Source organism: Dermacentor silvarum, chromosome 3, assembly GCF_013339745.2.
Source record: "Dermacentor silvarum isolate Dsil-2018 chromosome 3, BIME_Dsil_1.4, whole genome shotgun sequence".
In the NCBI taxonomy this organism is placed as follows: Eukaryota; Metazoa; Arthropoda; class Arachnida; order Ixodida; family Ixodidae; genus Dermacentor; species Dermacentor silvarum.
The window spans coordinates 157729012-157756628 of NC_051156.1; the positions used below are offsets into that span (position 1 = coordinate 157729012).

Consider the following 27617-nt stretch of genomic DNA (forward strand, 5'->3'; position numbering starts at 1 on the left):
TCTTTTAAAGTCCTTAAGCTGGATTACTCAGAGATGTAATTGCACGAAAAATCAAAATGCCATATTTGAGTGAAAACAAAATTCTAATACTAAAGTTTTTTTAAACTAATTACTTCACGCTACGAATTACAATTTACGAATTGTAGTCGCCGAGATCGCAACGCGTATCGACTTGGAACGAATTCTGAGGATGACACGAGTTTAGAGAGAATCCCTCACATAATACTCCTATGTGGAGCCTGTGAGGTATTTGTAAATAAATAAATAAATAAATAAATAAATAAATAAATAAATAAATAAATAAATAAATAAATAAATAAATAAATAAATAAATAAATAAATAAATAAATAAATAAATAAATAAATAAATAAATAAATAAATAAATAAAATATTCATTGCAAAAGTGCGCGGAGGTATACAATGGCGTTCCAGTTTTTTGAAATGATTGCAACGAAAGAAGCGCATTTTTATATATGCGTGCAAGAATACCTCGCCATGCATCGTTCACTTCATCTCGAAAATCGCGTTAGTAGGTCTGGTACGAAAGCCAAGCTTTTCACGAGTCGCAAGGAATCTAAACAATGATATTTTTTGTACATTCGTTATTTACGAAAATTTAAAAAAATCGCTTTGTCGAGCTTTTATTATTGAAATGAAAAAAAATTATTTAGTTACCCTACAGCGGTGACGGCTATACTCCGTTTAACAAAACAACATCAATAAGATAAATATTGCACGATAATGAGAACCGTCACAGGTTCACAAAATCTAGAGCGGAGTTAGCTAAAGAGCAAATGAAGCGAACATATACAGTCCTGGGCACACTGGATCAATCATACCAGAGACAAAAGTTGAGGAGAAGTTGCAGCACACACAACAGTAGAATCTCGGTAAACAGTAATCGCTTAAACGCAATTACCGCTTAAGGGGAACAACATCCTTATGATTGGTAACTTTGCATTCTTCATCATCATCATCAGCCTATCTTTATGTCCACTGCAAGACGAAGGCCTCTTCCAGTGTTCTCCAAAATACCCGTGCCTTGGGCAAGCCGATTCCAACTTGCGCCTGCAAATGCTCTAATCTAATCACCCCGTGCACCTAATTTTCTGCCGTCCTCGACTGCGATTCCCTTCCCTTGGCAGCCATTCTGTAACTAACGGTCCACAGGTCATCAACCCTACGCATTACATAGGATGTCCAGCTCCATTTTTTTATCTTAATGTCGGCTAGAATATCGGCTATCCCCGTTTGCTCTCTGATCCACACCGCTCTCTTCCTGCGTCTTAATTTTACGCCCAACATTTTTCGTTCCATCGCTCTTTGTGCGGTCCTTAACTTCTCGAGCATGTTTGTTAACCGCCATGTTTCTGCTCCATATGTTAGCACCGGTAGAATGCAATGATTGTATACTTTTCTTTTCAACGACAGTGGTAAACTCCCAGTCAGGATTTGGCAATATGCCTGCTGTATCAACTTTAACCCATTTTTATTCTGTAAATTTCCTTCTCATGATCAGCATAAAAAAATCTAAGCATGGGAAAGTTTATCCATTAAGCCAATGCAAAAAAAAAGAAGGTTTAAACGAAACCACATTTTTCCCGACTAAGGATAAACGGAAGTTAAGAAAAATTCGCAGTTTCGCCCGAAAGGCGAAGCATTGATAGCGTTATAGCAAAGTACTAGACAACTATACGAAGAAGGGCTCACATAGTTTTATCGGCCCTATAAATTGCTGTAAACAGTCTATCACGAAATAAATGGACAAGCATTGTATCACGGGGCCACGGGAGAACATGAACAGGGCCGGTATTTTGTAGCGATGCCTTTCCGGTAATAATGCCTTTTCGCGCTTATCGCGCTTTGTCAGTGGTCAGAGCGACCGTCCGCTCGCGTTATCAACGGGATCAGCCGGCCGTGAGCGGCGGATGATAAGACTAGCATAGAATAAGTCATAAGGCATCGCTACAAAATCGCGGCCCTGATCTCACTCGATGACCGCGAACACTCGCTGTCACAACGCTGGTGTGATGAAGAGCGGCAGCAGCGGCGAGCGACTTTCCCTTCGGGCTACCTGTCGCTTCAACGTGAACTAGGCGCGCGATTACACGACGCACACGAAGCCATCAGCCATCTCGGCACGGTCAATCTTTGCGCCCGCCTTAGATCACCGCCAAGATAGGGAGTGCGCGGCCGTGCAAAGGAACGCCACGCGCTGTCGTATACTATCGAAGAAACGTGCGCTAACCTGCTACCCTCAATCCCCTACCGCACGCGCACCACCCTGCTCCCTCTGCCTTGCGCGCGCAATAAGACGGCGCGCATCAAGCCACCATCCTTCTCGGCTCACCCTCGCATGTTCTCCCTCACGCCTACAGGATACAGCGCGCGGTCTTATCAGACTTGGCCTATACAGAACCTTACGGCGACGCCGATGGCAGAAATTCACCTGGAGGGTCCATGTACTTGCTATCGCGATAATAATACCCGATAATGAAACTGGGCACACAATCTCGGCTGTTTCGCGACAGGAATCACTGTTTGTGCCATTGCATTTCTTGTTTTCTCGCTACACCGCGTTACTGCCAAGGTGGCTTTTGCTGACTTTCGTTGGCTGTGGCTTGGGGGTTTGTGGCCACAACCGTGGTTGTGGCTTGCGGTAGTTTCTTTGTGTTGGCAATGTTGGAATTGGCAATGTCGGCAATGTCTCCATTTCGCGCTAGAGACGGAGATCAAAGTGATCAATGACTTCGAGAGTGGTTGTTTCACTAAAACAATTTTTTTTTTACTAGATGACCTTTTTGTTGTAATTATGTTTAGGGCTGCTAGATCCAGTCAGCGGCTGCGTGGAAGTAAAATCTTTGTAAGAAGAAGCTTTGTAATCAGACCTTCTACACCTATTGTCTCTTGTTGGCTATGAAGTATCTGTCCCTTTCAAAAGGGCATCTTGTGTGCCCTTGAGCTCAATCCCTCGGCGAATGGAACTCCCGATAAAGGGCACTTATTTCCCTGGTCCCTTGAGGTTTTGTTTAAGTATTATTTGTTCTGAAAACATATATACACTAGACAGCAAAATGAAAGTGAGGAGCAGAGACTGGCAACTGCCACCGGAAGGGGAGCAACGTCTGCCTACTCTTCGGAAAGGAGGAGGCATCAACATAGAAATGGAAGATAGGAAGAAGGGAAGAGAAAAGAAAGAGAAAGATCACAAATCTCAAAGAATTAAGCAGAACACAAACAGTACAAGTCACACACAGCATGGCCGGTAATGATAGTCCACTGTACTGACACCCCCATATGCGTATACCAATTTCAGAACACGTATGCCAGGCTGCGGTGCACTCGAAGATGAAGAGGTGTGCAGGTGAAGCAGAAACACAAATTAGGGCTCTTCGTTTTCGGTTTTAGATTTTAAAATTCAGGGGTAAAAATCGGGTGTTATTTTTGAAGACAGAAACCACACAGAAATCGCTTTTTTTTTTTGCTGCCCAGCAGCCCCCAAAATTCGCGATTTTCCTTGGACCGACGATTAAGATGCGCAACAGTCTTCTTGGACCCACACCGATATTAACATGTGACACCACTCACGGAAAGATGTAATAACAAAGAGACATAGGCGCCGACTGCGAGGGGGGACGCTGAAGCTACCTAAAGTGTCATTAACAGAGTTCTGTTACACACATCATTTGAGGTTTCTTTTGAGTTACCTCTACCTTTCACTTAAAATTTTAATGTGACTAAACGCTTACTGTACTGTTGGCGCGGACGTGCACGGCTTTTAATTCAATACTTTCGCTTTCTTTCTCCAAATCCTGCCAGTAGGAGGACAATTAAGTGCATTAGAAGCACCAGCGGCGGCTACCTCGTCCGTATTTTTTTTTTTTCAGTTCAACATTTATTTCTACAGCGAAGCTGCATATATGGTTAGCCTATTTGTTCGTCCGTAACCTGCATGTACGCAGAAACTATCATCGTCAGCAATGAGTCGAGCGTCGTCGTGGTCGTCCTCTTCCGCAGCTGGCTCGTTGGCGCCTCTCGGCGCAACCACGCAAACGCGCTCGTGCCGCCGCTGCTCCCGCGTTCTCGTCATCGCCGTCGTCTTCCACAGCTGGCTCCGTTGCCGCTAATCATTCCAGCGTAGAATTTCACTTCTCTTCTGTCGTCGTAACGGGGAGGCCGCGTTTACGGGGATATGAGCCATTGCTTAAGGGAGTATGAGCAATTCATTGCCTTATATGCGTAACGAACAGATTTAGTTTGTAGCATAATTTGAAGAATCGCAAGCGGCAATGCGACAACGTCGGTCTGCAGGCATATACCGTCAGTGACGTCGTTCTCTCCGTCGCAGCCGAACGTGTGTGTGTAACCTCATTAAGAAACACAAAGACGTAACCAATAATTGAGAAAGACTAATGTACCATCGGGATTAACCCAGTGATAAACACCGGGGCCGAATGTTTCAGCTTCACTGCGTGGTTAACCATGTGTACGGAGTGCTAATTGGGCGGTGATGTTTCTAAACTTACACTGAACACCATGCTCAGACACAATATATGTTTAAATATGCGCGTATATACAGGACAAGGTTTATTATGCAGGGCACGTTGCCGGGCTAGTTAGTTTGGATTCAAAAGCGCTCTGTATGCATGTCTTATTGGTCTCTGTCGTGCCTGTTTTTGGACCCTGAAAAAAAAAAAAAAAAAAAAAAAAACCTGCAGACCTCAGTGGCCTCTTCGACTGAGTCTTTTACAAACGCCGTGGAAATGCACGTTATCGATATGTGTCTCACTATTGCTTCTCTTTCTAGTGGCAATGCTAACGACTCACGAAAAAAAAAAAAAAAAAAAACTAAGAATTTACAAAATTTATTAGGGATGGAAACATCGCCACTTCGATGCGGAGGTCATAAATATCTATAATTCATTCAGTGACCGAAATGAGGCCGAGCCGTATTCACTTGAACTCGGAATCAATACATGTCATGCGCAGCAACGCTTATACGGCTTATACACTCACTCCCAAAAAAAAGAAAAAAAAAATCACCGCCCAAGCTTTCCGTACAGATCGTTAACTATGCAGCGAAGCTGAAACGTGCGGCCCCGGTGTTTATCACGGGGTAATCTTGACGGTACTATAAAGTCTTTCTGAATTATTGGTTACGTCTTTGCGTTTCTTAATGAGGTTACACACCCGTTTGGCTGCGACGGAGAAAACGACGTTACTGACGGTATGCCCGCAGTCCGCCGTTATCGCATTGAGGTTTGCGATTCTTCAAAATTAAATTGCTTCAAAATTAAACAAAATTAAAATTAAACAAAATTAAAATTAATCAACATTAAAATTAATCAACATTAAAATTAATCAACATTAAAATTACTTCAAAATAATGCGTCCATCACGTAAGGCAATGAATGGCTCATAACTCCGTAATCGTGGCCTCCCCATTACGACGGCGGAAGAGAAGTGAAATTCTACGCTGGAATGACGAGCGGCAACGGGGCCATCTATGGAAGACGGTGACGTCAAACGTGGGAGCAGTGGCACGAGCGCGTTCGCGTGGTTGCACCGAGGGGCGCCAACGAGCCAACTGTGGAAGAAGACGACCGTTGAGCCATTGCTGATGATGATAGTTTCTGCGTACAGGCGACGGACGGACGAATCGGGTAGCCATATACAGCTTTGCTGTAAAAACAATCCGAGATGCGAGTCTCTTGGTGGTGCGAGGGGACTCAGGCTGCGAAATTGAACTGTCTCCTACTATGAGGTTTCGTAAATATACTCATATAAGGCCGCCACTTCAGTGAACAGTTCTTCGAGGTCACACGAAGTTTGTTCAAGTGCAACGGTTAAAGGGCAACAATTATTACACGCAAATTGCCACGCGACTAGCCGCTAGAGGCACTTTGTGTGTATTCGCGGGCATCTTTTACGCTCGGACGAACACTTGTGTAGCACGTATTGAGCAACAGAAAGCTGTATCTGGAGTTACTCACGTTGCTCTACAATTTTCTCATTGAAACTTCATATAATTATAATAATTGAGAAGTTAATGAAGACTAATCTAGTTAGGCGGCATGCAAGACATAGTCTAAGTATCTCTAAGCGACGGCAAACAACATTACCTTGGTTCTATCCAGCTACGTGGCATTTGCATATTTTTAAAGTTTGCCTCGATTTATGTGAAACACTCTGCATATACGTGTGTATTCGTGTGCGTTCGGGTTGGCTTAATGTTTTTCAGTTCTCATAGTGCAAAGGTAAATAAGTATAGTCATTAGCGAACGCTTTACGCTTGCCTCATCTTGTACATTTAGTGCGTTTTGATATGCGTCTTATGACTAGACGGTTCCGTGTTTCTGATATTTATTTTGCTTCGGATTCGGAGTTATTTTTCGGCGCTTATTTTTTAAATTTTGAACCGCTGTATTTCAGTGTCTTATTTCAATGCCGGAGAGAAATTGGTGTTTATCGGGGCTTGTGTTGTACAATAACCGTATAATTACTGAAGAAAACATAACGCGCCTGACATTACGCAACATTATTAAACCCCCACCAAACCCATATACACAATTATCGCACCAACGAGTAAAAATAACGCGATGCTTTCAGGGGCATGAAGCTTATCCTAATGGAAAAATTATTACTATTAGGCTAATGAAAAAAATAAGCATGTACGTACATTGCGAGATTTGTCAGCCATCGGAGCACCCTTCTTACGGCTCAGGAAACGTCCAGAAAACACACATTTTACGTGTGTACTGGACACGGGGCTTGCAAAAAAATTAAGGGAAGAGACCGGCCACTCTTTGCGGCGCGCCCTTCAGAAGCTGCCATGGCAAGCTTCAGGAGATAGAACTTTGTACAGTGAATACTCTAAGAGTTACAGACACACACACAAAAAAAGTTTTTACTTGTTTTAAAGAAAACTTTCGTAACAAGAAACGAAGACAAAATATGCGTTATAAGCAAGTGAAAAGCGGGTCTGAAGGAGTCGCGGTCACTCTAGAAATTGTGAATTTGAAGCAACTTTTGCCTTTTTTTTTCAAAAACAGCTCAAATTGGGGGTTTTTCGGTTTTTACCGACTCAGAAAACCGCCTCGGGGGTAAATTTTTGGTGTTTATCGGTATATACTGAAAACATGGAACCCAAATTACGACATAAATTGTGTCTAGCTGGTTATAAAGTACATCTATAAGTCTGTGAAGGAATGTCAAACATTGGCCGAAATAAATATGCGCCTCTGTTGTTCGTCTGTCTGCAGATAGCTTCGTCTTTGACGCACCAGACAAACGCGAAATGTGCAACAGGTTGGTTAAGGATACGATTAACGCTGTGACAAGCAACAGGACACACAACGACAGTTACAGACGGGGGGTTCAAGCTCAACTAAAACTTTATTCAGCGATGTGACCGACGTATGCACTTGCAGATTTAGGAAACGTAAAATTATTCCCCGAGAAGGCTGTATCGTCGGTTCGATTTGGCTGCACTCTTTGAGCCAGTGCTCGAAATTGTCGTGCACGGTGCCGCCCAGGTGGCACGTATCGTAAGTGCAGGGTGTTCGACATGTGCGCGCATCGTGACTTGCAAACCAAGGCGGCAAGCAGAGCAACGGATGAGTTCTGTCGCTTGCTGTTAGGCTTTTTGTTAGGCCTGTCGTCTGCTCTTAGGCCTGTTAGAAAGGAAGAGTTTTTTTTTTCTTTTTCTTAGCTTAATAATCACTATGGTGATACTATACAGACTACGTTGTGGAACGGAACGGTGCATGCTGTCTTTGCGTCAGAAAACATGTTCCGAGAGAAAAACACAGTTCTTCGCAAACGTGCCCTGAGAATCACGCAGGCGTCGAACTTGTACCTAATATTTTTTATATATATAAAGTGTACATGTGCAAGAATAAGTTGGTGCTTGTTATACCGCGCTGGCTACTCCTCCTCTGTTAATTCTGAGTAGCTAAAAATATCAGACAAAGAATAGAGAAAAGACTGCAGTGATAACAGTTTGAAGTTCACATATATGCGCACAACGAAAACAATTGTTTCTGAGCAGTTCACAAGTGTTCATGTCGGCGGACTCACGGCGGCCCTCGTTGGTGCAAAACACATGTAGTGAACACAAACACACACAGAAGAACCACTGCACTCATACTATCGTGTAGCTCACATTACTGTGCCACTTGGGGTAACTTTTGTAACCAAAGCGGGATATATTTCACAACAATTCGCACCAAGAATGAAATTGCGCTGCGCCGTGCCGTCTGCTTCCGAGAGCTTCCAAGGCGCCTGTACTTCCCAAGTAGCGAGTGCAGGAGAACCATGAAGTCGTGCTGAACTTGAGTTCGCTGCAGGCAGCGCGCACTGCGCTGTCAAATCAAGGACGAGAGTGCGGCACTCCTTGACCTATATAGTGCAGTTAGCGCAGCCAAATCGAAGATACCTCATATTTTGAGGAGCGTGTGAATGTTTCTGAACAAGTCTGTCACATTTATACAGAGCGTCCGTCGCACAGCGTGGTAGCTCTTCTCACATGGCCTGCCATTTTGCCTTTCAGATCTCCCACTCCGCTTCTAGCATATGGATCGACATGTGCCGTTCTCGTATTTTTGGCATTAAATTCCAAAGGTGGGCTGCAATGACCCAAATTTACCATTGGCGTCCAGCCTTGGTAGGACAAATTGCAAGACCTGCCGTGTTCCAATGGCTTGCAACAGAGAAACGCTCTCAGATTGAGTTTACACGAAATCATGGCTCACCTGTATACTATATAGTACTCTTCTACTGAACTAGAAAAACAATTGGCCCGATAATTCTGCGTGCCGACCGGTCAACCATGGTACTTCGCAGTTCGCATCAAATTCGGTCGCACGGCGCGGATCCAAAACGAAATTACCCGGCTCGTTTCGAAGCAGAAAGAGCAAACCGGATACTCCCTCCTGAATACGTGGCTGGTGTTTCTACTCGCCTTTTTTGTGAGCTAATCGTAAAATGCCATGAAATGAAGCCCGTACGTATAATGCTGCTGAAGAAAAACGTTGTGCATTGCTTCAATGAAGATACGGGAGAGTTAATAAAAAAATTGACCGTAAAGTGTGAGACTATGCAAGACCTTCACTAATCTGACACTTTTAGGGTTACCTTCAGTGCTGTTTCATGCCAGTGGACAGCCTCGTGAGGTTATCGTTAGCTGCGAATGTTTATCCTCTTCCTTGGCGCGTTCCAGCGACTCGAGCGTTGGTGAAGTAAGGCGCTAACACGTGACTAACATTCTGCGGCCTGCATTTTCCGTCCTTGTGATAAACAAGGGGAGAGAACCAGGGCATGGTGCCGACAGAAGCTACGCGTAGAAGAGCTTCCCACAACATCGTATAAAGGTGTATTCCACACATCGACACGTGCCGTGGTTTACTGCCATGTCGCAATATAGGTAATGGCAGCGTGGCTCGGCGTTTCCGAGATAAGCGATGGATAAAGGTGAGCATATGCTGCCTGACGGCCACTACGGAAAAGTGTTTTTCGGAGTACTTAGCGGGTGTTTTCGGCATATCTAGTGGACATAGTGTGTGCGTCGTGCATCGTATACACGCACCTTAAAGCCATCAACGGATGTCGCGTCACAATTAATGTCTGCGTTCACTGATATGGCGAGTGAGTGAAGTACTCCATTTATGATAGTATAAGTCGACTCTTAACGCGATATCGTTTAGGGCACCGTGTCGCAGAAAATCTGGCGTCGGCAACCGGCGTGTGATCGCCGGTGGCGGAGAAAATCATCCAACCACATCGACCGCGCAGGCCCTCCACACGGTGCAATGTTTTGGTGAACAAAAATTAAGTTTATCACAGTGAAATCTGTCAGAAAAATGGTAAAGTACGACTTCAATTACCATTGGGCGTCGGATTCGCCGTCGGATTGTTTACCAATCGGCGCGTCGGATTGCAATTTTAATGTACGAGAAAACCTAATTCTGCTACGAAAAAACTCAAACACAAACCCCTTTTCCAGTATTTCTACCCGACCTGTGCACGTCGGGGCAATAGCAAACAATTAATAAAATAATAAAAAAAGGTGCTAGGCCCTTCACATAAAAAAAAAAAATTGGGAGGACGCTTAAGCTTCGCTTTTAAGAGTGGAAAGCGATAGCATTCAAAGATCCTCGACTGCTACTCATGGTTCCCGACGACATGCAGCTTAAGCAACCGTAATGGTTACTAGCAAACACTGGCGGCGACCGCTATGCACGTAGGCGAGCTTTCTGGTGGAAACGCGGCCTATTGCGTGGGCCGATCCCGGAGAAAGTGCACAATCGCGCCAAAGAAATTACATCATTTTCACGTTTCCGTATTTGTTTCGCACTTTTAATATTTCAGTCTGCGAAGATTTAACATAAAAGGCATGCGCTGTGGGTGTTTTGTTTCATGATATTTGTTTGTGGATTTTAATTCTCAAAATTTCGAGGAAAAGCTTTGCCAAGAATGCAAGACAAGATATGAGCAACAGTAATGATAGAATTGTGTGGCATACCTAAACGTGGTTGGGGATGACTTTCTCGGCCGCGGGCGCCAATGCCGACGCCGGATTTTCAGCGACACGGGGTCCTAAACGCTGTCGCGTTAGTATAAGACCACTTATATTGCCCCTGGAAAAACGTCTTTCCGCCAATGCATTTCAGTTTAAAAGTGAAGCCGACTTTAAGGGGATCGGTGTAAGCTTGGTTTTTGTAAGCAGGCTTTCCCACGTTCAGTGTTGCAGTGAATGAAGCTTACTTACCGTATGCGAACGATGCGATGCGAACGGGTCCCGATAACGCTATCGCGTTCTACATTTAAAGGCGAAGCCTAAGCGTCCTCCAATTTTTTTAACACGAATCGGAAAGAGCAAGGTCGACTGACACGCACGTGAGTTTATGCATGAAGTAGCTATTTTTTTTTTTTTCTGTAGGGTGTTCAGCTGACCAATCGAGCAAACCCTTATACTACAGGAACAGAGCCCAAATTCAGTCTCAGCCACGCACGTACAGTGCTCTATACGAGTGAAACGATATGGCTCTTTCCACTCTTCAATCTATTCCATTCTTCAGTGATGTAGTTTGCGCACGCGCGCACAAAAACACACACGCACGCGCGCACGAACACTTACGCCACAGCCAATATTTTACGCCGGCAGCTATGCCTAATATACTTTGTTACTGCAATAATATTTATGTGTCCTCACTGGTTAAACTGGGCCACCACATGGCGCCATCTTCACGGCTACTATAGTAAGCACATGGCAACAAAGACCGTTAAACGTTAAGTCTGAGACAATATCCTAAGTGGCGGCAATGGAAAAGAAACCGGCTATGAGTAACTGTACCTAAAGCAAAAACGAAATCAAGAGAGAAAGAATTTGACAACTCAAAGAGAAGCTCTTTGCTTTTTGAAGCGAGAGCAGCGTGTCTTATAACGCGAGATACACCAAAGAAGAAGCTTGTGCTTGCTGCGGTAAGGCTAGGGAAACGATGGAACATGTTTTATCAGAATGCGAAGATACCCGGCTGTCGGTTCCGGCTCCACTGGCCTCCTTGAAGCCCTTGGTTTCAGGGGTAGCAGGGTGGGAGTAAGCATGTCTTTAACAGAGATTAGTAGAATGCGGTTGGAGGTTTGGTGGCAGAAAAGCATAAGGAGGCCACAAACGACGGAGGCGCACAAAAACGATGTTCCCAATAATTGCTCAGAAAGTTGGATGCTGGGAATTTGTAAAAAACAAAAATTATATATTGAAAGGGGGATTCATTGAAACTCGTCCGAGGGATCGCAAGTGGCTTTTTAGGCACAGTCCTAGCTGTTGGCATCCGCAGCTCGAGCTCGGGTCTCGCGCCGAAGCGATGGCAGTGCCCACGGCGCCTACATGCATATTCCCCACTACAATATACAGGGTGTTTCAGCGAACACTTTCAAAAATTTTTAAAGGTTGCCTGAGGCAGATAGCCCAATTCTAGTTCATGAGCTGGTCTACTCGAAGAGGCGGACGTTACTTGCACAAGAAATTGAAATGCATAATCGAATGATTAACAAAAATTCACTAATTAAGTTTTTAACTAATTACCTGATGGCCCATATTGCAATTTACAAATTGTAGCTGTGGAGTTCGCAAGGCGGATCCACTTGAAATTAATTCTCGGGATGACACCAGTTTCGAGATATTAATTCCCGAACTTTGCGGAAAAATGCATTGACGTTCCAGTTAAATTTGGGCTTCAATGTACAAAGTGACGTTTTGTTAAGAAACTAACTGGAACGCCAATGCATTTCTCCGCAAAGTTCGGGAATTAATATCTCGAAACTGGTGTCACCCCGAGAATTAATTTCAAGTGGATCCGCCTTGCGAACTTCACGGCTACAATTTGTAAATTGCAATATGGGCCATCAGGTAATTAGTTAAAAACTTAATTAGCGAATTTTTGTTAATCATTCGATTATGCATTTCAATTTCTTGTGCAAGTAATGTCCGCCTCTTCGAGTAGACCAGCTCATGAACTAGAATTGGGCTATCTGCCACAGGCAACCTTAAATAAATTTTGAAAGTGTTCGCTGAAACACCCTGTATATATATATATATATATATATATATATATATATATATATATATATATAAGATAGGCAAGCATTCGGCAAAATAAGAAAAAAAAGAACGTGGGCAGCTTGCACTGCTCCAAGGCTGGAGTAAACAACGGAGCTGGTGATCGACCTATAGCTTTTCTTCCAGGTTTTACATAGGCCTAGCTAAGTTTTGCTAGAAAATGCTTAGTGCTGATAGGCACGGTATTCCGAATGGGCTCGCTAAATTCGCAGATTCTCGCTAAACTGCGCGACGCGCTTCAAGGTGAGCGGCTTCTGCGGGTGTCTGGATCTTCTTTGGACGTCCCATATGTAAGGCTACATGCACTCGCCACAGAGTCAACGAGAGTTCTGCCGCCGTCGCGGTGGCTCCGAGCTTTAACACCCCCGTGACGTCACGGCCAAGCTGCGCCTTCACATTTGCCGGGGCGTGGCTGGTCGAAACCTGCCGAGCCGCCGCCAGAGGCGCCTGCTGCAGTGACGGACATGGCCTCTTTTGAAGTCAGAGAAGCACAAAGCAAAATTAGTTTTGAAGAAAGGCTCAGGAACATGGATGAAAATAAATGGGCGGCTAAAGTGCACAAGTATCTCTACATGAAAAGCGTGGACACAGAATGGAGGAAGAGGTCAAGGAAGTTGGCAACCAAGTACAGGATAATCGAAACTGTAAATAGACAACCAGGGGTCATCAGAAAGAAAGTGAGAGAAATAGAGACCGTGAATTGGATGCAAAGAATGGAAACGAAAAGGACAATGGAGATTTACAAGAATGAGAAGAAAGAAATTAGAAGGGAAAATCTGTACGATAACACAAAGGGCAGTGCCTTGCTATTTGAGGCTCGAGCCGGTTGCCTAAGGACGAAAACATATCGGAACAAATATTCGGAATTAGATGAGACATGTGTATGCTGCAGTAAAGATCCAGAGACCACTCAGCACATCCTAATGGAATGCGACGGGATCCACCCAGCGAGAACCGTAGGTAACGTGCAACTCCCAGAAGCGCTTGGGTTTAAAGTGGAAGGAAACATAAACAGATCAGCCGTAGAGATCAGCAAGAGACGATTAGAGTACTGGTGGAAAAAAAGTAGGGAAAAGATGGATGCGACCTGATCTCTTAAAATCATAGGCAGCGGTACAAGGTAAATTTTTGAAAAAGAAAAATAATGATAGGTATACAAAAATGCAAGATAAAGAACATGTATAGTATACCTGATTAAATCAAGCAGGCTAGGTGACTATTTGTCGCCGCCCCGTTTCAAAGGGGATGCCAATAAATCATCATCATCGACACCGCGGGCGTTCGGTGCGAACGCGGGGCAACGCGGACGGCGTCGGCAGCAGCTCTGCGCGTTGCCTCGTTGGTGCTGCTACAATTTCTCTCTCTCTCGCTCTCATTCTTTTTCTCTCTCCTGAGCATATAGCGTGCCGCGCACATGCTCTCCTTCCCTCTCCTTAAAGGGACACTAAAGAGAAACAGGAAGTTCAGCTGGAATAAAAGAGGGACCTTCAGGAATGCATGCAGTTTTTGTTGGGTGCAAAAATATGAGCTATTAGCGGAGAAATTCGTAAACAAAGACCAAATATCTCTTCCTCAATTTCTCTCACCCCAGATTTGGCGCTGAAGCAGTGTCGTCACAGATTTCATTGCTCTCAGCGAATCAGAATGCGCCATGATACGTCACCGCTTGCTAAACGGCCGAGGCGCTGGATGCATCATGGCTGCATGCATGGTCACTGTGTTTGCGTTCGCCGCGATGGATACCGTTGCTGCCGCTGGACCTTGCAACGAACAGCTCGCCAGGGAAGCAGGACTGCATTTCAGCGATATTCAGTGAAACGGAGCGCGAAATGATCCTCCGTGCTCGAGCGGTAGGTGTTTCCGCGTGCGATGGCGGTGAGCCGCCGGCCGCGCCGGCGGAAAGCAGAGCTTCGTTTTCGTCGACGGAAGGCGAAGCGTCCGGTCCGCCAGGCGACGATGTTCCCGACAGAACAAGCGTAGAAAGTTGCGCACGTACTCGGTATGGTTATTTCGTGGCTTTATTTAATGACATTCAGCACTCACCGAGCCGCCAGTTTGCTGCTGCAGGGGCACCGGTAGGGGGTTTGATGAAGGCCGCATTGAGGGAACAGCTGCTCGAGAAAGGACTGGCCTCTGGGGCACGCCAAGATACTTTCCGAGGGCAGGATTATACACATAATCCGAGGGCGAGAAATGCAGAGAGCACACCATCGGTTTCTCTGGCTCTTTTGCCGTTTTATCATCGGCAGAGCACTGAGCCATTGCGAACGCCGGGGAGCCGGGGCTCACCGCGCGACACCACATGAAAGAACACAATCGAGTCAACACTGCCGCTGCCCCTGACCAAGCGCCTTGGGCCATTTATACAGCCCTCAACGCTACACACACGAGGCATTTTCTGGCTGTTCCCCGCGAAGCCAATGTTTTTCGAGCCACGCAACACGTAACCAAACACCGTAGAGCGGAACAGGCACGCGCGATGATGCATGGACCAAAAACGAAACTACAAAACTATCACGACCGGATGTATCGCCATGCCATTTTTTTTCTTATTTATTTAATTTTGCGCTAAACTTGTACTTCCTCGCTTGAAACGGTTTAAAAAGTTGGCAAATGCTGTTTATGTAAGTACGTTTAAGGTGTATTTCATTTTTGCGTTTTATTAACAGCCATAAATCGCTCTCGACCAATCGCGACCGGCCTGCATTTGTAACCTCAGACGTCACGAACATGTAGTGCGGGAAATTCGAAGGGGCGTCAGCACCTATCCTTCAGTTTTTCGCTATTTTCTCGCTTATTAAACATCTGTTTGCAGTAAGAATGGTATGTATGGCTGTGATCATGAAAGGATGATCTACCATTTAAGCTCAACTTCCGGTTTCTCTTTAGTGTCCCTTTAACGTCCCATGTCAAGGCAACATGTGCACGGCACGAAGAGGAGGCGAAGCACACGCCGCTTCGCGAGGGGGTTACTAGGCAACCCAAGTGACTCATCGCACAGTGATGTTTCTTTTAGCGCGTTACGGAGTGAGGGTCAGCTTAAACAGCTCCGCTGTTAAGAGAGGTTGGTCGCACAACACAGCTCCATTTGTTTGGATGCTCAAAGCATCCAAACATTCATCCATCCTCACGTTTACGTCTCCATGCAGTAACCCGGTATTCCGCAAAGGGCAATGTATACACCCAAGGGCAGGCTAAACTTCCCTATAATATCGAGCTTGAGCAGGCGTTGTTGAGCCAATCGGTTTACTTGTGCACCGAGTAACGGCCAAGGAGCAAGAACGATCGGGCAAAAACTACGGGTAGAAACGCAAAGGAACGTAGCACGCATGTCGTATGATTCTTTGTGCGTTTCTCTGTTATCTGTTTCCCAATGACGTCGCGCTGATGCGTGAAAGCCGTGGCTCGTGTTAGCCAATCGTGACCACTCTCGCATGAATCATCGTGCACCGCGCGCCATTACGCTGCCCAGCGTGGTCAGCTCGGACTCGAACGCAGTCAAGAACGTTGCGCTGCTAAGTTGTTTCTCCACTGCCGTGTTATCGCCAAACGTGGTACACGCCTTCGGGCTCGTTAGCGTCATTCATTACCCGAGTAAGATGAATTATACAAAAATAGAGAAAGATACGAAATTTTAACTGTTCGTGATTTGCAAAGATCAACTGACTTGTATTGATCTATACTACGTCTAACCAGCTTCATGTCATGCGGCTAAAGTTAACGGTACCATCATGGAGTAAACCAAACAAGAAAAAGAAAAAAAAAGATAAAGAAGAAAAGAAAGGGATTCTCCAATGTCCAGCTCTCATAGCCCTCAAAGCGACGCCGACCGAATGGAAGCGTAACAAAAGGCTTTGCAGCACACAATGTGTGATCCCTTTGTTCGCTCTGGAAAACGAAGGTCTGCTCTCGTTACATGAATGGCTGTCACAAGCGCTAGTCCTTGGTGCGCTGAATGGACGGGGGTGGTGTCTCCCATTTCCCCCATCCTTGGGGAGTACTTGAATGCGTGTGCCGGTGGCTATACGCGAGTTCTGCTGCGGGCTTAAGAGGAGAGGTTAGCTGGAAACATATTTCCAAAAAAGAAAAACTTTTTTTTTTAGCTAACAAAAGTGTAGTGTACGTGTAACGCCTTTTCACTGTAATGGCGCGTGCTGTCGGAGGGTGATGACGCTCGTGTCATATGCGCACGCCGTCGTGCTTAAGCATTCTTTCAATATTTATACAACATGAAACACGAAGTCTAGTGTTCGTTTTTAATGCGCTAGCATTAGGAGCGTCAAAGAGTGGAAAAGAGTGTGTGCGTCAGCTGTAGGAAGCCGGTCACGTGGTACGCGGTAGAGTTAGAAAGAGCATGGGGGAGCTTAGAAGGGCGTATTATATATATGTATAGGTATGCAGGGCGACTTCCAGTTCGAGTGCCATCTGCTGTGCCATGTTCGCTTCGGCAGTGTCCCTTGCCGTTACTAGGCCGCTGACCAGCCGTGAAGTCGACGCTCGCGCAATATTTCTTGGGACGGCTATAGCTGTACCAACCTGTCCAATTCACCGCTGTACTAAAAGGTTTGTAATTTCACTCTTTTGTCTGCGATGGCTCTCCAACATCATAGAAGCCTGCTATAAACCGAGTCAGCGCAGTGACTTATTCAGTCTGTCGCAGTGCGCCGCGTCTGCGACAGACTGCACATGTTTTGCGCACATATTGCCTTTGAGTATGCGCTCGTTGAGACAACCGCAAAGCTTAACGCACGCGATGCGATAAAAATGAATTTCGCAAACACTACACAGCCGTGCAGTCTAGAAATGCGCGAACGCGCCGCATGCATGCCGCTGCAGGAATGCTCTTCCATGCACTTGCGTCTTGTGCCCGTGGCTATACCGCTTCTCTTGCAGAGCGATTTCTGCTTCGAAGCAGCAGAAAACAAACATTTCATACTGCGACTTCGTGCTTCGTAGCTCGAGTTAAGACGTTACTTAATAGAGTGAATGCTGTAGATATGGGGTTCTGCGAGGAAAGGGGCAACGGGGGAAGAGCGAACGTGATCGAGAATACACGTTCAGTAACCAACTTCGATGGTAATTGGTGCCAGCGCAGCTGAGGGATCGCCTTTCTAACGAAATGTGCAGCGGTTGTTTGCGTTCGGCACGTTATAAATAACGTACGTAAGGCGCACAAGAATTGGTTTTCAGAAACGCCGAAATGAGCAAAAAATCGTGCGGCAGGAATGTGAACAGTGTGCAGTCAATTGCTAGTACAAGTACGGAAACTCTCGCAAGTCAGTCGTTTTGCTAGCGTTGCGGTAAAAACCTTCCGATTGCTATGTGTTGGGTACCTGTCTTCCTTTTTTTTCTTTTTTTTTTTTGCCTGTGGCAGTTTTCCGGATGTGGCGAAAGCCTTTTCGCCACTTATATCTGGCAAGGCAAGACGACGCGAGACATAGCGTCCTCACTGCTGCCGAACAGCCACACACATCGGACCGTCCGGTCAAGCAAGTTAGATTCATGCGCCGCTCTATACATGCGCTACTGAGCACACGTAAAAAAAATGGAATAAACGTACCGTAGAAACAGCGCAATAAACGTAACTACATATATGACCTGACGGTGCATTAGATCTGTACGTCTAGCGGCCGTGAGTATGCATTGCTTGATATCATTTGCCATTCTCAGTTCTAAGTGGGGCACGTTACCTCGACGCCAACGCTTTCACTTACCAGTTGGCTTTTCCACTTGTTAAAATAACCATCGCCTTAAAGTTTTTACGAGTCTATGCCGCATTATTTTTGCTGATGTCGGCGTTTCGACAGCAAATGTAATTCTTGTGCACTTTGCATACCTTCTACTCTAAACTCTTATACGATAACGTATTTAATTAACGCCTGGAGCCGCTTCTAAACACCTCTTTCGTTAGAATAGCGAGCCATCCGCCGCGCTAGCACGGATTGCGGTCCAAAATTCGCTATGACACGTGCGAATTTCTAATCTTGTTGGCAGGAATAGCGAATCCTGTTTGTTCAGGTTCCTAGCTAGCCCATATGGTGACGGGTATCATGTATGATAAGCAGCTCTGTACGCATTTTACTTGCTGTATTATGAAGGTATAGTGCGAAGCTTCGCGGAATTTGGTTGCGGAAGAGCATTCTCCTGACGGATCCGCCATTCCGCTGTATCTCTAAGGCGACAAACTGGATTGTACGCGCGTGTACGTCCACCAGTAGAATTAGACACTTCGATTAAAAATAAAAAAAAAAAACATCTGAGAATTGGAGTTGGTCCCGAGTTTCCACAAATATGTACACGTGTCTATCTAGTGAGGCACAGCTGGAAACCACGCCTAAATGTAAAAAAAAAAAAAAAAAAGCGTCACCGTTGCTGTTCTGAGGACTCATTTTTAACTCGATCACATATACGCAAGCGCACTATTGTATTTTTTAATAATATACCGGGCGAGCGTCGACCCCACTGGAGCCAGTATGCGCGGGCGTGCAAGAATATTTCTGTTGGCTGCGCAGTTCGCTGCTATATAGCACTACGTGCGGTCTACGCTCGCGCGATATTAAAAAATTGCAAGCGTGTACGGTCTGAATCACAGCTGTCTAGAGTGGCCGACTGTGGACGACGTCGATGTACCCCGCGGTAGTTCCACTTATGTTTGTCCTATATAGCTCATGGACCTATAGCACGCGGCCTGACCTTGTGTGGTCTCATTGCGGGATCGGTTCGCGCTTTCCTTTTTTGGACAAACAGCGGTCACTCTAGACAGGTGCGATTCAGACTACGAGCGCAAGCACGCCCACGGAGACAGACACTCCGTTACAAATTCACGCACGAAGCATACAAGTTTCCGTATGCGGAAGCTGGGCTTAGACTTATGAATGGGCGAAGTGCCGCTTGGTGACTTTTTTTTAACCATGCCTAAACTATTTCGTCAATCGTATATACGCATACGTCACTGCACTCTGATCTGTATGTAATTCGACAGGTCAGTTCTTCTGCATTCAAACAAAGCATTTTTTTTTTGCCAGAATGAGACAAACGTTTGCATGTATTGCACTATAGCCGGATTTATACTACGGGAAGGATTTATAGCAAGAAGGATTTAGGCACATCATGTATATATAGGCAAACTGTCTGTTAAAGAGAGGAAATAAACGGGAAGCGATATGCCCATAGAGGGAAGGGTACTGTTACAGCGTTCTGGAAAAATGTGGCATTAATAAGAAATCTCGGCGGGCATTTGAGTATATGCATCCGACCATTCGGAGCCCGCAGCAACCTTATACCTCACCAGTGCTCTAGAAGTGGTACAGAACCACGCCGTTAGATTCATTCATTCCTTTCATCAATATCCCGTTAGCGTGTCAACTTAAAAGCAGAAACAGTTTTATCAAACCTTTCTCTTTGCCGTCGCATTGCCACACTGTCTCTGTTACACGATTTATCTTGCAGCGGTCTTGGTCACCCACCTTATATCTCCCCTCCGGCACGCACGTTTCATCGCACCGTTCATTAATTTCGCACGTCACGCCCACGTGCTCGTACTGTTGCATTTTCCGCGCGATTTCCACGCGCAGCGTCAGAATGGAATGACCTTTCCGACCAAATCGCGTCAATAATCTGTCGATTAGGTTTCAGAAGAATGTAACCAATAACCTATTTAAGGGTAAAACCTTAAATGGCTCATACCCCCGATGGCCGTGAAAAAAAAAAAAACGCGTAGTCCGGTCCAGTGGTACAAAAATTCTCATCATCAACAATGGCTCATACCCCCGTAAGCAAGCAAGAAATGCAATGGCTCGTACCACCCTAAGGCTGACGCTACAAGCGCTCAGCAAAGTGAAGCGAACAGTTTCCATTGAAATCACCCATACAAGACACACAAGAGCATACGAACAACAGGAGTGTAAGATGCTGCCGAATTTTTTACTGGCTGACACCATGGGGCAGTTTAGTAGTCCCACCCATTATGTAAAACACCCTTCTTTCTGGGGTTTTACGTGTCAAAACCAGTTCTGATTATAAGGCACGTTGTATTGGAGGGTTCCGGATTAATTTTGACAACCTGGGGTTCTTTTAGGTGCACTACAACGCAAGCTCACGGGCGTTTTTGCATTTCGCTTCCATCGAAATGCGGCCGCCGCTGCCGGGATTTGCTCCCGCAAACTATAGTGCTCAGCAGCGCAACGCCTTAGCCACTGCGTCGATTATGTAAAACACCCTATAAGGGTCTTTAAGGATCGAAAGCGGTATCGTGATATGATTTACTGCCCATTAGTAGAGAAACAGATGAAACAGATCCGAATGAAGGATAGACATGCAGTACGTATAGACCGTCATATATTTTAAATTAGTGTCTCAGATCTCGCCGTCAAAAAATAAAAAAATAAACTAAAAGAAGTAAAGAATGGATCGGATCACTTGACTCGCTAAAAAAAAAAAAAAATTGGCTCTCCCTTGAGAACCACGTTCGAGACCTTACGAAAGAGCCTTTCGCGGGACAGTCGCCGAAGCTTAATGCTTAGAAACGTTTGAAGTGGGCGTGCATGCCTCATTTTGATCCCGTCGTTAGTCCCTCGCAGCAGGCGAAAGTTCGTCAAAGAGCACCTTTCGGGTATAACTAAAACTATCTATTGAAAAATAATTGCGTAAAACGCAGCCCGCATTAACTACATCTGCACTACGTCAAGAAAGGGTGGACGACTGACCTTTGCTGTTTTCGGGGGTGGTCATTGCTGCGTCGCGTGCACCGGTGTCTCGATGGACCGCGGCGTTTTGTCCCCGAGCCTGCATTATAGTCACTCCAACGGTGCAGGCAATAAAATAAAAATAAAGCGAGTTCACTCGGGCACCTTTCGGCTCACGCGCTCTTTTCCAGGTTCGTGCCGCTGCTGTACTGCGTGGCTATCGGCAAGAAAGTTTCCACACCATCGCCTCAGAGGGCTCGACGGCTCTTCAAACGGCGCACCACGGAAGAAGACAGTTCACACGCGTGCGCATCGCAGCGTGCATACACTCCCGGCATGTGTGGCGCGCGCGTCGCTTGCGCTGATATTGTCGGCGCTGGAATGTGACAGTGATGTAGCTGTCAAGCCACATGAGTCGAGCCGTGGCAGTAAATGAAGCCCGCGTCCCCTTTATTGTCTTTCTTTATTATTCGCCTCACACATTGCTTTAGCAGCCCGAAGCACATTTACGTTTCGCGCGAGAAGAAATAAAAAAAAATAATGTAGGGACGATTCGAGAAGAATGAACTGTCATTTAGCGTGCGTGCGATGTTGATGTCGTGTGTAGAGAGATACGCTGGACAATGAACCTTTTATCTTTAAGCCGCGGGGCAGTAAACGATGTAGGTGGGATTTAAATGCGTGCAGTATATATAGCTTCATTTCTAGGTCGTCAGCCACGGCATTAAATATGGCGCCGGTACTATACTATAGTATATTTCTGCGTGTGCTTCGCTTCAATTTTGCCTGTTCAGTATTTACACATGGACTTGGTGAAAATTCTCCCGCGTGCCAGCGCAGTTCTCGCAAGAAAACTGTCTCTCTAAACGCCAACGAACACTATAAGCTTATGCAGCATAGGAACGCAATGAGAACACTGGCGTGAACCGGTGGATTCTGGGTCAACACGTTGCACCTTGAATAGTAAAAACCAGTCAAAAGACGAAGGACAGAGAAGAGACGTTGCACACGTCAGTCATCGTGTGTGCAACGTCTCTTCTCTGTCCTTCTTTTGACTGGTTTTTACTATTCAGTATGTACCAACTGACCCAGACTGCTACTCTACTGCAATGCGTCTCTTCTTCGCTGGGCAACCTTTTAAATGTGCACCAGTCGTCGTGTGTGCAACGTATCTTCTCTGTCCTTCGTCTTTTGACTGGTTTTTACTATTCTGTATGTACCAACTGACCCAGACTGCTACTCTACTGCAATGCGTCTCTTCTTCGCTGGGTAACCTTTTAAATGTGCACCAGTCGTCGTGTGTGCAACGTCTCTGTCCTTCGTCTTTTGACTGGTTTTTACTATTCAGTATGTACCAACTGACCCAGACTGCTACTCTACTACGTTGCACCTTGGCCGAGTGGCCAGTTGTACTTTCTAATGCCACTAAGCGAACTTCAAAAGCGAAAATATGGATGGTCAATGTAAGGAACGAAGCGACTGTGCGTCCGCCGGTTGCGGTTTATTCAACCAACTGGTCAAAGATGGCACTAGCGCGAGCCCTCGTCCTGCGTTCTAAACCTCTTCTTCTTCTATAGTTTTCAATACACTCCCGCGGCCGCGTTGCGCGTGTGCGCTTTCAGAAGGTAGATACGCTGCACAGGACGTCGGTCCTGCTGGTCAATCGACAGTACTATGTATCGGGAACGACGTTTTTAGAGCACTTGAAAACATTCGGTCCACAGTGCACAGACCAGGCGTGGCACATTGGAACTGGAGTTCGCTGACGACTCTGGATGGGTTGGAAGCACGTCGAACGTAGCGGAGGTTGTAGAAGTCGGTCGATCTTATAGGAACGAAACGATAACACATTAGCAGGAAACGACGGTTGCTGTCGGCGGTTGTGACGCTTCGAGTTGACAGAGGCACAGTAGTGCGCGGTGTGAGATACAACGACGTTCACAGATGCGGGCGTCGGGTTGAAGCATGGTAAGCGAACAACGGGCTGAATACAGGGGCTTGGGAGGACTTCGGTACAACGGGAGTGCGGTACGAAGTCCTTTGGTAGAAGGGCGGTTCTTGAAAGAAGGCTAGCTTAACGATGAAAGGACAGGTAGGTGCGCGGTTTTCGATAAAGGGCTTGAAGCATCGAAAGGGAAGGCTGTAGACCTGCCACTACTACCTGCCAGTAGTTACAGTAGGTCCCAGAGGCTGACTACTCCTGGGGCACAACATTGCGGTCGTCCAACTTGCCGAATCTTTTTCTTGCGACGCAAGCTGTTGATGCAGGTTGTCGATGGGAAAGCGAACGCTGCTCCAGGCCGGCTCACCGCCTTTGTCGGTCTTCTTGACGCGAGCCTTGAAGTTGCCTCACTTGCGGTCCAGCTTATTGCTGAAGGTTTGACGAGACAAGCCGTTGGGGCGCGCTTTCGTCGCGCTCGTGGCATGTTTTCTTCGGCGCAACAGGTGCATTCTCTTGTTTTCCGAGTGTGCAACAACAACCAGACGAGCTGGCTGCTGCGGCACCAGCGGTTGCGGTTGCTACTGCCATCCCACCAGGATGGAACAGAAGCCCATGAATCAACCGACGGCGTCCGAGCGATGGGCGGAACCGCAGTGCTGAGAATGTCACACACTTTCACTTGACCGTGGCTGAAGTAGAAGTTCGAGTCGTCGGGCGTCTCCGGCGGTGGTGGACTTGCCGTTGTCGGCGCGATGTAGCTTTGCTGGTCGATAAAGGTGAGCCTTTTGGCCGATAAAATCAGTGCAGTAACATACGATCGGGTTGGAGTTTTCACGTATGGTCGGGTCGCTGACGTTGTGCTGTATCTGGTCTCGGAGCTACGGTTTCGAGATCTGATTTGCCGGTGATGGTCGGTCTTCATGTTGCGGTGGCGGTCGAGCGAGGAGCAAGCGCGATGGCGATGCGGTTAGCCGTTTGGGTTTTGATCTCCTCGATCGAGGCTCGACGGTGTGCGTCTTTTGTTTTCGGGTAGCTCAAACTTCTCCTCGGTTTTGGTCGTGATCTGCGTCCCCGTGTCGGCGATCGCCTTGTCTTTCTTGAGGAAGAGTGGACGCTGTCCCCTTCCTTCGATCTGGAGTTTCGGTTGTAAGCGCAGGTGTCCGTGGTCTGGCCTTTGCGCTGACGTTCGCCTGCTTACCGGGTGGATAGACTGGATGTACGGCCTGCTGTCCTCGGATAGGGCTGGCGGCAGTCGCTAGTGATCCAATGTCGGCGCGGGAATGAAAACGAAAACGAATCCGGCTGGCGGCGTGACGGATCATCTCGTGGTATTCAAGGGCCTCGGTGAATTCATCTTCAAGTTCGTCGTCGTCGATCACAAGCTCTTCTATTTTGGCGTTGATTTGCGCGCGGCTATGGTCTTTGTCGTCAAGTTCGCGCAGAAGCACTTGCAAGTCGGTATAGGTGGGTTCGGTTTCTTGCAAGGCTTCGGTTGCGGCGGCGATGACACGGGTAGCGGCGCTTCGAATGGCGTCGCGCTGACGGCGTAGTCGGTCCATGGTCGGTTGTGCGGACGGCAGTTTCCTTCCCGGGTTTCACGTCACCATAATGTAAGGAACAAAGCGACTTCGCGTCCGCCGGTTGCGGTTTATTCAACCAACTGGTCAAAGATGGCGCTTGTTGTTGTTATTATTGTTGTTGTTGTTGTTGTTGTTGTAGCCTATCATGCATGTGGATCCTACCCACGGTGGGGGATTGGCCAAAAAATGGGTGGATTATTCCAAATTAATATGGAGGATACATTTCCGAATATCTATGAAATTAGTATTGAACAGCGTAGAGTTATATGTTAAAGTAAATCAAGAAAGTCATATCGAATGAGTAATAATAATTTAAAAGTATAAAAAAAAGGATAGAATTTAGCAGGGTATTCGTTTGGATTCTGTAAGGAACGTTTGGACGGCGAAGCAAGCATCCCTGTGGCTGAATCCCAAAGTGGACGCCCCGAACGAAATAATATTAGATTCTGTTAAGTCCAGGCCAAGCCTTCGAAAAGGTATCTCCAACAATCGTTTGCGCGAGCCCTCGTCCTGCCTTCCAAACCTCTTCTTCTTCTATAGTTTTCAATAGTCAAACATGCAACACTGGCATCAGTAGCTGTGCAGCCAGAATTTGGTCGCTATATTTTTCATCCGTTGTATGTGTCAGCGGCACACTGCAAGCCTACGAGTATTTCTGATTACGAGATACGTAAATTAAATTTTGAAATAACCTTGAGAAAAAGTCCTACATCTACAAAGCTCCACCGATGATAAAATATTATCACAGTAATCTTAGCAACGGTGCGCATTTTCAAGGATAAATACGCAGCCGTACTGTGCATCACAAACAGTTGTGTTTTGATGTTATCTTTTTTTTTCTGGGCCGGTAACATCGATAGACGATTTACAGTTACCGCCGCAATTTAAACGGGTATAATCTCAGCGTCACGCGCCATAGCAGATATAAACAATGGCCTAATAAAACAGTCAATATGAACTGCGCATGTAAATTCAACCATTTCGAAGTATGATGTATTTACACACACACACAAAAAAAAAATAACGAAGAAATCGAAACTATAGCAGGGCCCTTACGGTGCTGCTAGATTCTTTAGAGTAACTGCACCGTCGTTATACCTTTAGGTTGAACAATGGGCTCCTGTAGTGTCGAGGCCCCAATGAACAGTTGCTGCAGTTTGCCCGCTCGTTTTGTTGTGAGAACATTATTAAACCTACCCCCCCGCCCCCGAGCCCGACCCTTCCTCCAGAATACATGTGTTTGGTATGGCCCTCCCATTTGACATGGCCCCTGATATTTCGAGCTCAGGAACTTACACGCTTTCCTACGTGGATGAAGGACAGAAATTAGGAGGAAGCATGACGTCATGCTTCCAGCCTTCGCAAGCCGTGAAGCGGTCCCCTTCGCCTTTTCTCTCTCGCGTGCTTGTAAAAGTCGGCTGAAGACGTGACCCCAGTTTCGGGTGCGCTGGCTATACGGGGTGTTCATTTTTAAGTTCTACGGAATTTAAAAGAAAAAAAAAACGCCTGCGGCAGGTAGCATAATTTGTCGTTCAGCTGGGTTATTCGAAGAGGCGGACATTAGTAGCACGAGAAATCGAAACACATATTCAACTAATTACGAAGAATTCGCTAATGAACTTCTTAGTTAATTACTTTACGACACATATTGCAATTTACGACTTGTAGGCGCTGAGTTTGCAAGACGCCTCTACTCGAAATGAATTTCCAGGATGACACCACTTTCGAGATATTATTTCCCAAAGTGTGGGACGAAATACATGGGCGTTCCAGTTACTTTCGTGCTTCAATGTGTAAAACAGCATTTTGGTAAAAAATTAAATGGGACTGTGCATTTTACGGCGAGTTTGATGGCGCATATATCCAAACTGGTGTCATGCTGGAAATTAATTCCAAGTGGATACGCCTGACAAGCTCAGCCGGCTACAGCTCGTAAATTGCAATATATCTGGTATAAAGTAATTAACTAGAAGTTAATATCATACTTTTTTCAATTAGTTGAATATGTGTTTCGATTTCTCGTGCTACTAATGTCCGCCTCTTCGAATAACCCAGCTCAACGATAAGAATTATGCTACCTGCCACAGGCGATTTCTGAAAATTTGGTAAAACTTAAAAAAAACACCCTGTATATAGTTCACGGTATGTATGGGGTACCCGGTCGATGCGCACTTGTTCGTGTGCCCTGCCAGCCAATGTGCGCAATGCCTTTCTCCCGATATGATTGTGCAACTTCGGCCGATTCTATCCTTCATCTTTAAGCTCTTCGCAAACCGTGAGCGCAGTAAGTGCACTGTTGCTGCCGCACCGGTCGTTGTTTTCGAAAGAGAGCGGTATACGTGTTGTAATTCTGCATTTGGCTTTGTACAGGCACACTGTAAGCATTGTAAGCTTGTATTTCGCAATATACAGGTATGGGTCTGGTTAAAATTGTAGTGCCTATACACAAAATCGAATCATCCACTGCTTAATCATTTCTATATAGATACACTGTTTCGCAATTACACAATAAATGTTATCTGTGCAGTCTACAGTCAGTCTTGTGTTTGTTTAAAGCGAATAGCTCTCTTTGCCTTTCCCGCCTTTTTTTTTTGTAGTTGGTGGTTGGTCTTTTATATCCCGACATAAAGGTGCCGACGCAAAGGGCGCCAGGACGACCGAGTGACCGGGCGCGTTCGTGTCCGAACACCAAGTATGGCTCTTAGAGTGCACGTGAGGTTTGCAGCTTCTGAAAGCTTATAGATGCTGCGGTGGAGCGGCTAAAGCCCCTTTCGGGCAGAACAGCCATCAT

General features: G+C 46.1%; 1 protein-coding gene across 2 annotated transcripts in view; it reads right to left on the reverse strand.

The window, feature by feature from the left end:
- LOC119445963 (cationic amino acid transporter 3) overlaps positions 1 to 21596 on the reverse strand; it is an 87976-nt gene extending 66380 nt beyond the window's left edge. The window contains exon 1 of one of the 2 annotated variants that reach the window (XM_037710265.2): positions 21326 to 21596. In XM_037710265.2, the coding sequence (XP_037566193.1) occupies positions 21326 to 21410 (85 nt within the window). In that variant the 5' untranslated portion in view covers positions 21411 to 21596. The remainder of the gene's footprint in view (positions 1 to 21325) is intronic. The other variant, XM_037710266.2, reaches the window with a different exon arrangement.
- Between the last annotated feature and the right edge of the window lie 6021 nt (positions 21597 to 27617).